The sequence below is a fragment of the Aethina tumida genome, chromosome 4 (genome assembly GCF_024364675.1).
Source record: "Aethina tumida isolate Nest 87 chromosome 4, icAetTumi1.1, whole genome shotgun sequence".
Classification (NCBI taxonomy): Eukaryota; Metazoa; Arthropoda; class Insecta; order Coleoptera; family Nitidulidae; genus Aethina; species Aethina tumida.
In genome coordinates, this window is record NC_065438.1 from 3755402 (window position 1) to 3768789 (window position 13388).

The 13388-nt window shown below is 26.2% G+C and overlaps 2 protein-coding genes across 2 annotated transcripts in view; one reads left to right on the forward strand and one right to left on the reverse strand.

The window, feature by feature from the left end:
- Positions 1-13388, reverse strand: part of LOC109603214 (calcium uniporter protein, mitochondrial) — a 98177-nt gene that overhangs the window by 17131 nt on the left and 67658 nt on the right. The gene's annotated exons all lie outside the window — the stretch shown is intronic.
- Positions 11220-13388, forward strand: part of LOC109601202 (putative histone-lysine N-methyltransferase 1) — a 45775-nt gene continuing 43606 nt past the window's right edge. The window contains exon 1 of the mRNA XM_049966839.1: positions 11220-11575. Coding sequence (XP_049822796.1) covers positions 11529-11575 — 47 coding nt within the window. The 5' untranslated portion in view covers positions 11220-11528. The remainder of the gene's footprint in view (positions 11576-13388) is intronic.

Below are 13388 nucleotides of genomic sequence, written 5' to 3' on the forward strand. Positions count from 1 at the left end.
ATTATTTCTTAAATATAATAGTGTTTATTTCTTTGGTATGGCTTTATTCAACCCAATTCTTCTTAATTAAAACCCAAAATTGGAATTAATTCCATTACTCATAAGCCAAGTAATCATTTATTCAAGATAGTTTGGGCATGACAGACAGTTTATGTGTGGAAGAAGGGAATAAAATTGAAAAAATATGTGATAAGTATAATATATTAGGCATACAAGGATACTAATTGATTTTTAAGATATCTGTAATTCTAAATGATAGTAAATTAAACTCAACATTTAAATGCATTTAAATTTATAGAAATCAGATTATTAAACTGTCTGGTCCACGTAAGAGAGTAGATAATTTTGGCCATTGGTTGATCGACCAGATATTTCTCCTAAATTACCTCATGAGTGATTTCGGGTAGTAATTGCATTCATTAGATGTTGTCATATGTTTAATAGTTACAATTAATCAGAGAGCAGATAATTTACGTACCAATAAGTCACACAATATCGTTCAGTAGGTCAAACTTTTTGTCCATCATTAATATACCATCGTATGTTTTAGTCTGCGAATTAAAATTAATCAAAGCATGTGCCTTTTTCTATTTTCCATTCGCAGTTGTTTGGAACAAATCCAATTGGGCACATCCTTATTTCTGAGAGAAAATGGTATTTGTTTCTGTGGCGTGGTTTTATTGTTTTCCATGCACATCGTTATTCCTCTGTTAGAACAGTTTATTCAGCCCTTATCATCGGAAGGGTTGTTTGGCAAAATCATCTTTTAATATAATCCTTTGAACTACGTTAGATATACCCCACCAATTCATAATTATTCACATGTATGAAAGAATTAATTGCCAATTAAAGGAGATGTAAATTCATTTAAACATGATAGAATCAGATTATTAAATTATCAGTCCCATGTTTCATATGATGTACAATGTACGTTGTCTTAGACAGTCGATTATTCGACCAAATTTATTTAAACAAATTAACTCGTAAGCCGTTTTGGATTATAATTGCATCGATATGCTTAATAGTAATAATCAGCAGAATTGATATACTAATAAGTCGTACAATACTGCTCAGTGGATTAATTCTTTGTCCATCATTAATTTGGTATAGGCCACGAATTGAAATTAATTAACGCTTGTTCCTCTTTCCGTCTTCCGTTCGCAGCTGTTTGAAAACAAATCCATTTGGATACATGATTATTTATAAGGGATAATGGTGGTTGTCGTATTTGCCTCGCATACACTTCGTTATTTTCCTTTTGCAACACTTCATCCAGCCCATCATAGATCCTATCCAAAAACAAGCAAAAAGAGAGTTAATTAATATTGTAGATGAGACGCAATTTCGTGGTTATAGCAAAGGCACCATGGTACAATTCAGTGGACGACGTTAAACCAAAATTAATTACACGGTCATCCTTTTGTTAATGTTCCAAATTAATTTGAGCAAAATCCACCGGCATCAGATGCACACGAAATTATTAATTAAAGAATTAACTCGTGCCGGTGAAAATACACATTTTAAATAAAAATGTTGTACACCATTGTGATCACAATGGGGTCAGTCATTTAATTGGATAAGAGGTTTTCAATTGATTGTCTATTGGATTGATTAATAATTCCAGACGTGCCATCATTAGTTTTTATATAAAATATAGACAAAGATGTTCATTAACCATAAAACAAGTTAATTATAAATTTTATGTGTAAACCTGGTTGATGGGGTAGTAAATATGATTTGTAATTCTACTTAAGACACGAAACTTTGGTGCTCTGAAGAGCCGAAACGTCGTTAAACCATTCCTGCAATTCAACTCCGAAACTTCACACAATTGAACTTCGCTAAACTTATTAATGAATAGCTTGGAAATTCTTTGTAATTGCCACATTCAACTGAGACAAAGCATTTTATTGTTCCACACATTTAAACCAGAATTTTTTTACCTTTGGAAATCAAATAGGGCTTTTAAACATTTCGGTTTTTTTTTTAACCGACGTCGAATCGAAATTAATTAGGATTTTGTTCCATGCCTTTGTTCATACATTCTCTTTGTCCGAATTTAATTTATGGGCGCAGTGCAGATTCACAAACTGATACGAAACAAGACTTCACAATTTAGACGTCGCCTTAATCGATATTTAACTAAATTATTAAAACTGTTTTCATTAATTTTGCATCATTATTAAATGGTTAAAATAATTGCTCGGCTAATAAAGCATTATTAGCCTAAATAATAAATAAACGGAACCTTAAAAAACATCATGTTAGCATGACTCATCTAGTAATTCTCAATTAAAAATATTTTTTATGCGGCTTACTGTAAATTCTGTAATTGAAACAAGTGTTAACTTTAAATTACGTTGTTAATTTTTAATGTATTCATTATTTATTAAAAATTAATTTAAAAAGTTTAAAAGAAATAAACTTTTTATTAAAAATATTTAAAGGGAAACTGCCACCAAGTATTTTTATAATTAATTAAACACTTGAGGGCAAGTATAATTCAGAAAACATTCAAAGCCATAAAGTTATTTAATACTTAATGTTTGCCAGAGTATATTTATGTATTTTTTGCAATTTGATGAAGACAAGGGTTGGAAAATATAAAAGCTTTTAACTGCAGCAAAATAATTAACAAGTCGAAATTATCTGCAGATAATTAATATTATTGTGGACGTCCTCCAAATAATATTAAAAGAACATTCATCTCTTTATAACCCCAACATCCCTATAAAGTTTTCGTAGCTCAGAAGTGAATTAAGTTTCAGCTCCAGGACTTAATTGGAAATTTACTAATTACACACTATCGATTTGATATTACATGTTAAAAACACAATTACAGCATGGAGGCTTTATGGAAGTCACTCAAGCACAATAAAATCTCTTTGCAACATGAATATGTTACCATAAACTATTTTCCAAGTCTGTTAGTGATGTCGAAGCATAATTAATTTACGAATCGAATCGATACTTCATTATTGTTCCCGATCTGAGGCTTTGTTCCGTATTAATTTATGTATATCTTGAGGCGCAGCATCTGATATACGCGGTAATTACATAAAATTTACAATTTTGCGTTAAAGTTTTAATCGCCGTTCAATTATGTTAAAAGCTTTACTGTTAAATCGGGACCAGTTTCAGATTATAAATTTGTCTGGTGTGTCTTAACTAACGATTATCTCAAAATCGACAGATGACAGTTAATTAAAAACTGTGTAATCGATATAAATATACATATGATCGTTTTATATACAGTGTATACACATTATTAATTTTTTACTTGATTTTAATGAATTATAATAAATGTTCAAAAGACAATAAAGGAGTGTGATCCATTGAATATAGAACTCTCCCTGAAATTTAATAATATTTTATATTAATACCATTATACAGGGTGTCTAGTTTTATTTTACATACGTGTTTGTTTAAGTAATGAATCTCATGATCACCAAAAAACAATAATTAAAAATTGGATAAGAGTTATAAAAAATAGTTATTGTCGTTTTGTATACAGTGTGGCCCATTTAATGTATTACACACTGTTATTTTTTTTTATTAATAACTGAATTTTAATGAATAATAACTCAGAACATGACTAATTGAAACTCTATGCATGTTATAAAAATATTTTTCATTTCATCTCATCAAGAATTATTATAAAATAGTATATATATAAAAAACTACTATACAGGGTGTCTAGTTTTATATTATAAATTGATTAGTTTAAGGAAATATTACATCTTAACCACCATATAATAGTCTTAAAAAGTGAGTAATAAATATAAAAAATGTCATTTTGTATACACTGTGGTCCATTTAAGATAGAACACTCCCTCAAATTTGTTTAAGTAATGATTATCTCATGAACACCAGAAAGCAGTTAATTGAACATTAAATAATAATTATAAAAATGCTTATTATCGTTTTGTATACAGTGCGGTCTATTTAAGATGGTATATACTATTAATTATTTTCTCAATAACTGAATTTTAATGAATAATAGCTCAAAATATTGGCAATAAAAGCCCTATGCATGTCTCAAAAATATTTTCTAGACCATCTCATCAAGAATTATTATAAAATTATTTATATTAAAACCATTACACCACTATAAATCAATTAATTCAAGCAACGATTATCTCTTGATCATCAAAAAATAGTTTCTTAACAACTGAGTAATCGTTATAAAAATGTTTTTATCATTGTGTATACAGTGTGGCCCATTCGAGATAGAACATTCCCTCAAATTTGTCTAAGTAATAATTATCTCATGATTACCAGAAAGCAGTTAATTGAAAATTGAATAAGGGTTATAAAAAATGCTTATTATCGTTTTATATACAGTGTGGCCCATTTAAGATGGTTAATTGTTTGATTAATAACTGAATTTTAATGGATAATAGCTCAAAATATAGGCAATAAAAACTCTATGCATGTCACAAAAATATTTTCTAGACCACCTTGTCAAGAATTGTTATAAAACTATTTATATTAATTAAAACCAGGGCTTCTAACATAGTCTCATATTATAAATCAGTTAATTCAAACAACAATTAACTCTTAATCACCACAAAAATAATTTCTTAGCAACTGAGTAATCATTATAAAAAATCATTTTGTATACAGTGTGGTCTATTTATGATGGAACACACTGTTCATATTAAAAATGTTTTTTATATCATCTGTATGATAATTAGTATAATATTGTTTATTTAATACTTGTCTGTTTCAACAATTATTTTGGCACACCATATGACAGTTAATTATAAAAATGATCATTATGGTATAGTTTTGACCCAATTAAGATAAAGGACTTCCTTAAAAATATGAACTATTTTCAAATATTCAATATATTTTATTAATTAGAAAGTTACAAGGCTGTATCTTAAAACCACGACACAGTATAAATATTAAAAGAGCAAAACACATAAAATAACGAAGGTGAATTTCAATAGAACCGTCTTGGTTTAAAACATTTTAAGGCTATTTTATTATAATTCTATAATCGAAACATCGAAACTGTGCGTAGCTAATTGTACGAGTATAAGAATAGTTAATTGCCCGTTTAGTTATTCAAACAAAACGTCCGATTAGCATGTCGAAGATGCCCCGGAATGCCGACACATGTAGCACCGTTAAAAAGGCAATTTCACTCGTGCACACGACAGTTGGATGGTAATTGGCGAATTTGTGCACCGAGAATGAAAGGAAGACGTCAAATTGAAACGGAGAAAAACAAGATTTACATCATCGTTGTGTAAGCGTTATCGGGAAATCATATTTTTATTGTCCGGTGATTGACCGACCAAAGCGTGTCGGACGGGCACCGTAAAACTGGCGATGTGGTTCCCCGGAATGGACGGTTTTCTTTCTTGCATTTCACTTTCTGGTGTGCAGTGCGTCATTTAATAAACCGAAACGTTTCCCTGTTTCGGGTGAAAAATGCACTAATAACAGATTACATAAACATGTGCTTTATGATGTATATGGGAATGGCGTGACATAAATTTCAAGTGGGTGAATGTGGTGGTGAACGAATGGACTGGGGGGTAACACATGTGGTTGTAAAACTGAATTATGCAACAGTTTTGAATTATAACACTGCATGTATATTAACTTGGTATTTATTAGAAAATTATTTACAATTAATCAGTATTATGACGTAAAATAGATTCTGCCAATTAATTTTATGTTTTTGTCGGTGGTTTAAAGTACGTTAAATGAGGCATTGATTTAATTAATATTTTGAAATAACTTAATGCTGATTGCTCATTACATTTTAATGTTGATCACATAAGAAGTGTGAATGTTCAGTTACTGTAGTTTCTATATTTAAGTAAAAATATTGTAGGTCCAATATTTTTTAAGATTTTTCAGAAAATATTAATAATAACCAATTATTTTTTTATTTTTTTTTTTCCATTAGATAGTTTGAATATCAATATATCTGACAGGTACTGAAATTTTTGTCTTCTAGTTATAGGGGAAATAATTAAATTTATCTCTTTTTAGCTTCTTTACTTGAAGTAAGATTAATTAATTAGAATTATCAATGTAGATTAATCATCATTAACTTCCCTGGATAGAAATATTACCAATAAACTTAACACGTATATCAATAAATTAATTGGAATCCAACAATCCACTCCAGTAATAGTTTTCAGATAAACATCAAACTGACTCGTTGCACACTTTGAACTTTCCCGTATCCACAACGGAATCGCTGCCCAATTAATTTGCGTTAAATCGCACGCGAGCGGACAAGAAAAAAAAAAAGTTTCTACACACACGAAGTGGCGTTTCGATATTTGAAAACCGTGCTGGCGGAATCGAAGTCAGTGGCCGGGGAACATGGTCGGACGCGCATTTAGGTGAAAACGGGCATATCAATAATCCAAAGCCGGCACGAGAGAATTAACGACAGGAGGCGAATATTTGGGTCTAACATATTAATTGTCTATGTCGCACGACACTTTGAGTTATGCTCTTTAAATACTAATTGTTGCTGAACCGCTTTCTGTACTAAGTATTTTTGTGTCACCGGATAATTTTTTATAATTACTTTTATTGCTGGTCTAATTGGCAAAAAATTATGTCTTTTCAAGATATAATTTTCATATAAGGTTTATTTTTATACCCTATTATTTATGTTATTTTAAGAGATACAAACAATTTCAAGTTGGTTAAGTTAATTAACAATTATTCATAATTTCACCAAGTTTTAATTTTCAAATCTAATTAAATACTCTTGAATCAATCAATGAAATATTTCAGTAATTGTTTTTTACATTTTCCAAAGCACAAATATAAATTTTTATAAATAATAAAATATTGAAACACTATATTAATTATGTAAATTAATACACAAAATCTAATATAAAATAAAGTATTGAAATTTGCTCAGTAAATACATCACATATTGATAATTTTGTAAACATTTTTTGGAGAGTAAATTAATAAATATTTAGATTTTATTTGATTAAATATGAAGCTAGTAATTTTTATTTTTGGGAAATTCGGAAAAATAAATTATTTATTAAATATTATTTAAAATTTTTATTATGAAATTAAATTTAAAATTAATTTTTGTTTCTTGGGAAGTACATTAATAAATGATTTTATTTGAGTAAATATGTAAGTCAGTAATTTTAAATTTTAAAAAATTATGAAAAAAAAAAAAATAAATAAATAAATTGTACCATTATAAATAAATTTTAAAACACATAAAAATTTTTCAATTATTTTATTAGTTATTTTAAAAATTATAATGAATTGTCTTCTAATTTCTTAATATGTATTTAATATTGATTTATAAAATAATTAATGCTGATTTCTTGAAAAGTAAATTAATAAATATTTAGATTTTATTTCAATAAATATGTAAATCAGTAATTAATATTTATTTAATTAGAAGAGAATTTGAATTCTTATTAATTTATTTGTGTACAATTTAAATTAATGAGAATTTTGGCAATATATATTAATAATAATAAGTGATAATAAGGAATATTTTGAAATTAAATATTATTATTCAAACCTATAATTTTTCAAAATTAAATTTAAGAAATTAACTTTCTATTTTATTGTTATTTAATTTACCTGTCAGTTACAGTAACATAAAAATCAATATGTATATAAATAAGTAATTCAATAAATAAAACAAATATAAATAGAATAACAGGAGAAAACTTGAAACAATCGAATTATTTCACTAAACTTCCTGATAAATATATAAATAAAATCTTTTTATTGATGGTGTACACTTGAAAACACTTCTAGGATATTGTCGATTCAATTAATCTTCATTATTAATATTTTTACCGTCCAACGTTCGTTTCTCTCCGCCTCTAACGATTCTAATGGTTTATTTAAAGAAGAAATCACTGTGATTTGTGTATATAAAATGGTTTGTGCTTTAATAAGTGAAACTACGTACATAATTGAAAAAGTATGGCATATTTTCTATACGTGGTGCAATTGTCTAAAACCATCTTTGTAATAATGACTTCCCAATTTCACACCGACTTACAAAAATCCTTAATTCATATAATTAATAATGTAGTTTCTTCAATAATTTTGCATGGGATTTCTAAATTTTAAATTTATAATAATGTTATGCAACGACACACAAGTGGATCATACAGAGTTGAAGATCTAATCGATGAATTACAGTTGAAAGTAAACGTTTTCAGGATAATTCGTTTCAAAATAATACAAAACGCGACGATCCTTGAAATGCTTAACGCGAGTTATCGTGTGGAACTCGAATGGAATGACGATGAGTGCGTATATGAGAACATGCAACCCACATAGTACAAGAACATCCGCATTTAAATATAGGACAACGAGACACGCACGTGCCAAAACTAGATCGAAATCAGTTGTATGCACCCAATTCTGCGTGTCTATTTATTTATATTCTTGATCCATTTCGAATCGGAGCCGCTGGAACGAAAGCTAATCAGGTAATCGTGGAGTAAAAGTGGAGCTTGATGCGTATGGGTATGTAAATCGGAATCACCGGCGTGCGATTAAAAGATCCCGGTCGCAGATAGAGATGAGACTGAGAGGCGTTTAATCAAAATAGAAAGGTGCAATTTCACAGTGTTTAATTCCGTAAACACGACGTTTCAGTCTTTCAGTTCGTTGATGGGGGTGGATCGGGGGTCTATTGAAATTCCGGCTGCGGACCTACGACAAAAACCGTGAAGGCTGAAGGAAAACTGAAAATAGAGTGCGGAAATGTTTTTCAACTCGTGTTGTGGTTTGTACATATAACGTTTCATAAGAAAAGAAATCTTTGTAAAAACAGACAAAACTTTGTAAACTGACAAATAAGAAAATAAATATAAATTAATCGTGGAAGAAATGGAAACTGTATGAAACATGTTTTCTTTATTATTAGATAAATTGTGTTCTAATATTTATACATTTTTCTTCGAAAAAATTAAAATTAACTATAAATTTATGTTTTAAAATAAAAAAATTATTTATAATGTTATAATTTATTTTTATTCATAATTTTCCAAAATTGACAATTATTAGTTTCCATATTTAATCAAATAAAATCTAAATATTTATTAATTTACTAATGAAATGCATATTAAGAAATTAGTAGAAATTTCATTACAAATTTTAAAAGTAACTGATAAAATTGATAAAAACAAGGTTACAATATTATTCTTCATAAAATCCCAAAATTAAAAATTACTGACTTACATATTTACTCCAATAAAATGTAAATATTTATTAATTTATTATCTAAGATGTCAAGTTTAATTTTAAAATTAATTATTTTTTAAATCAGTATGAAATACACAATTAAAAATTAGAAACAAACTTTATTACAGATTAAACTTAACATGTGTATAAATAAATTTATTTGAATACAAAATATTTCTGTAAATTAATCGATAATTTCTTTTGACAGAAATATTTAATATTGTTGTTAAAAAGTTGTTTGAATTCTGATAAATTTAACATGTTTATAAGGAATTTAATTTGTTTTCTAAATATACCCCTCTTAAATTACAATAAATCTATCATGTGTATAAATAAATTTATTCGAATACAAAATATTCCTGTAAATTAATCGTTAATTTCTTTTGACATAAATATTTAATATTGTCAATAAAAAGTTATTTGAGTAATAATAAATTTAATGTATTTATAAGGAATTTATTTTGAATTCTAAATGTTCCCCTCTTAAATTACAATAAACTTAACATGTGTATAAATAAATTTATTCGAATATGAAGTATTTCTGTAAATTAATTGTTAATTTCTTTTGACAGAAATATTTAATATTATCAGTAAAAAGTTGTATAAATTCTAATAAATTTGACATGTATATAAAGAATTTAATTTGAATTCTAAATGTCTCTCTCTCAAATTTCAATAAACTTGACATGTGTACAAATAAATTTATTCGAAATCAAAATATGTCTGTAAATTAATCGATAATTTCTTTTGACAGAAATATTTAATATTGTCAATAAAAAGTTATTTGAGTAATAATAAATATAACGTATTTATAAGGAATTTAATTTGAATTCTAAATGTTCCCCTCCTAAATTACAATAAATTTAACATGTGTATAAATAAATTTATTCAAATACAAAATATTCCTGTAAATTAATCGTTAATTTCCTTTGACAGAAATATTTAATATTATCAGTAAAAAGTTGTATAAATTCTAAAAAATTTGACATGTATATAAAGAATTTAATTCAATTCTAAATGTCTCTCTTTCAAATTTCATTAAACTTGACATGTGTACAAATAAATTTATTCGACATCAAAATATTTCTGTAAATTAATCGATAACTTCTTTTGACAGAAATATTTAATATTGTCAATAAAAAGTTGTTTGGATTCTAATAAATTTAACATGTTTATAAGAAATTTAATTTGAATTCTAAATGTCCCCCTCTTAAATTACAATAAATTTAACATGTGTATAAATAAATTTATTCGAATACAAAGTATTCCTGTAAATTAATCGTTAATTTCTTTTGACAGAAATATTTAATATTATCAGTAAAAAGTTGTATAAATTCTAAAAAATTCAACATGTATGTAAATAATTTAATTCCTATATATCATAACTTTGAATTGATGCATCTGTTTTGACAACTTTAGGGAAAACTAATTAAAATAAAAGAAAAATTGATGTTTTCAAGAAACCACTATAAAACTTTGGGGCAGACAAAAATTGTAAAAGGATACAATACAAAACTTCTAACTGTAAATCATTGAAAAGTTCTCCATTTTGCAGGATGCCATAAATCGATTTTCGTTGATCATTGTGTCCTTTTGTATATGAAATAAAGATGTAAAAAGTCTCACTTCCTAAGTTATATATCAGTTTTATCACTTTTATCAGTTTTGTCGGCCCGTTTGTGCCTTGAACCAAATAATCCTGCAATCCCCAGTACGCCAATTCCATGATCCGTAAGAAGTAGTAATAATTGTCACTTCTAGCGTGCTAATGCGTTTACAGTGTTTACACACCATAATAAATTAATGTTATTACACAGCAGACAATTGTCCACCGGACTGTCGAGCCTGTTGTCACGACAAGCAATTACACCAACACGTGCGGGCCTTTTCGACTGGTACAACGAGGAAAACCAAAGACGACGATGCCGGTACGCCGTTATTCCATATAATCCGTCGACCAGAAACCGAAGGAAACGTTATAGAACATAATTAATACGCGCCCATTGTAAAATGCGGCGAGTGTGAGGAAAGAGCATCGGCACCACAATCGGCCGCTCCGCAAGACGGTACCGAAAACGTACCGCACGATCAGTACCATCGCAAATCGCTGCCGACGCACCATCATCTACAATCAAGGACTTGACGCGCGTTAATTTTTTTTTTGTTGTTGGTGTGACAGTGCGCGTGAGGTCGGATACGACTCTTGGGGGGTGGTGCTGAGTTAGTGGGTGAAAATAGGTACCGGACAAAGTATCTGTCAGAATGGGCCTACGGATGTTGTGCAGGAGGCGCAGGAGGCCCTCTGGATGGTCGAGGAGGGCATGTCGAAGGCGCAAGTCCAAAGAAAAAGACGGTGAGTTGGTAACACTCTTACATCAGGGTAAATGAGGAATTTTTGAAAAATATTGAGCCCCATTTTGATAAAAAATAATAACAATTTTTTAATTCTTAGATTATGTTTAGCGATATTTCATTTATTTATTTTAAAAAATAAATTAAGAATAAGAGTTTTTTAATATTAATATATATTTATTTAATATGTATATAAAATTTTCAATATAAAATTAGTTGTTTTCCAATTTTTTTATATTTATAGAAAGAAATACTAAAATATTTTTAAATAAATTATTATTTTAGTTGTATATTTTATATGTAGTTGAAAAATATTTTAAATAAATAAATATAATTTATTATTGGCGTTAAAAATGAGGAAATAGTTTAAAACAAATAAAATTAAAAATAACAGAAATTGATATTTTTATTTATTTTTAGCTTTATATTTTAAATTTAGTTAAAAAAATAAGAAAATTAGGGTTGAATTCCATATAATTATTAAGATGTTTTAAATAAATAAATATAATTTATTACTGGATGGGGACTAAATATAAAACAAATAAAAAAAAATAAAATTAACAAATCACAGAAATTAATATAAATAAATCATTTGAATATATATTCTTATTATATTATTATTTATTTAGTTTAGTTGTATGTTTTATATTTAGTTAAAAAAAAAATAGGAAAATTAGAGATGAATTCTATAAAAATAATAAAATATTTAAAATAAATAAATATAATTTATTATTGATCTTAAAAATGAAGAAATAAAATTAAAAATAACAGAAATTTATATTTTTTATTTATTTTTAGTCTTATATTTTATATTTAGTGAAAAAATTAAGAAAATTAGGGATGAATTCCATAATATTATTAAGATATTTTAAATAAATAAATATAATTTATTATTGATCTAAAAATTGAGGAAATAGTATAAAACAAATAAAATTAAAAATAACAAAGATTGATATTTTTTCTTTATTTTTAGTCTTATATTTTATATTTACTTAAAAAATTAAGAAAATTAGGGATGAATTCCATAACATTTTAAATAATAAATATTTTAAATAAATAATTATAATTTATTATTGAATGGGGATTAAATATAAAACAAATAAAAAAGAAATAAACAATTTTAGTTATATATTTTATATTTAGCTGAAAAATAAGAGAAATTAGATAAAAATACTAAAATATTTTAAATAAATAAATATAACTTATTATTGAAATTTAAAAACATAAAATTAATATACATAAATTACTTTTATATTTTTTAAATATATATATTTAATATAATAGTATAATATAATAATATATAATATATTTTTTTTATTATTTTGAAAAATTAGAAAATTTATGGGTAAAAATATTAAAATATTTTAAATAAATAATAATTTTTTTTGTTTATAAATATAATTATAACTATAAATGAATAATAATATTATAATATTATTTTTATATAATATTAATTAAGTTAATAATATTTAGAGTAAGTAAAAGGCAAATAAAAAAATAAATTAAAAAATAAAGAAATTAATGTAAATAATTTCAGCATTTCATAAGTGAAAATATAATAAAAAATTAAAAATTATCACTTTATAACTGAATAAACAATGTGATATGTCTAATTTTAAAAGCAAATATTACAACTCAAACAACACAATAATTCATAATGATTAATTTCAACGAGAGGATAAAACATAATTCAAAATGTTTTCGTATTTTGACTTCGAATAAAGGCAAAAGGAAAATGAATTTAAACATCAGACAATTAATATTTGTTATGAATTAATGTCCATTGTTTTAACGACTTATCAAGTGATTTATTT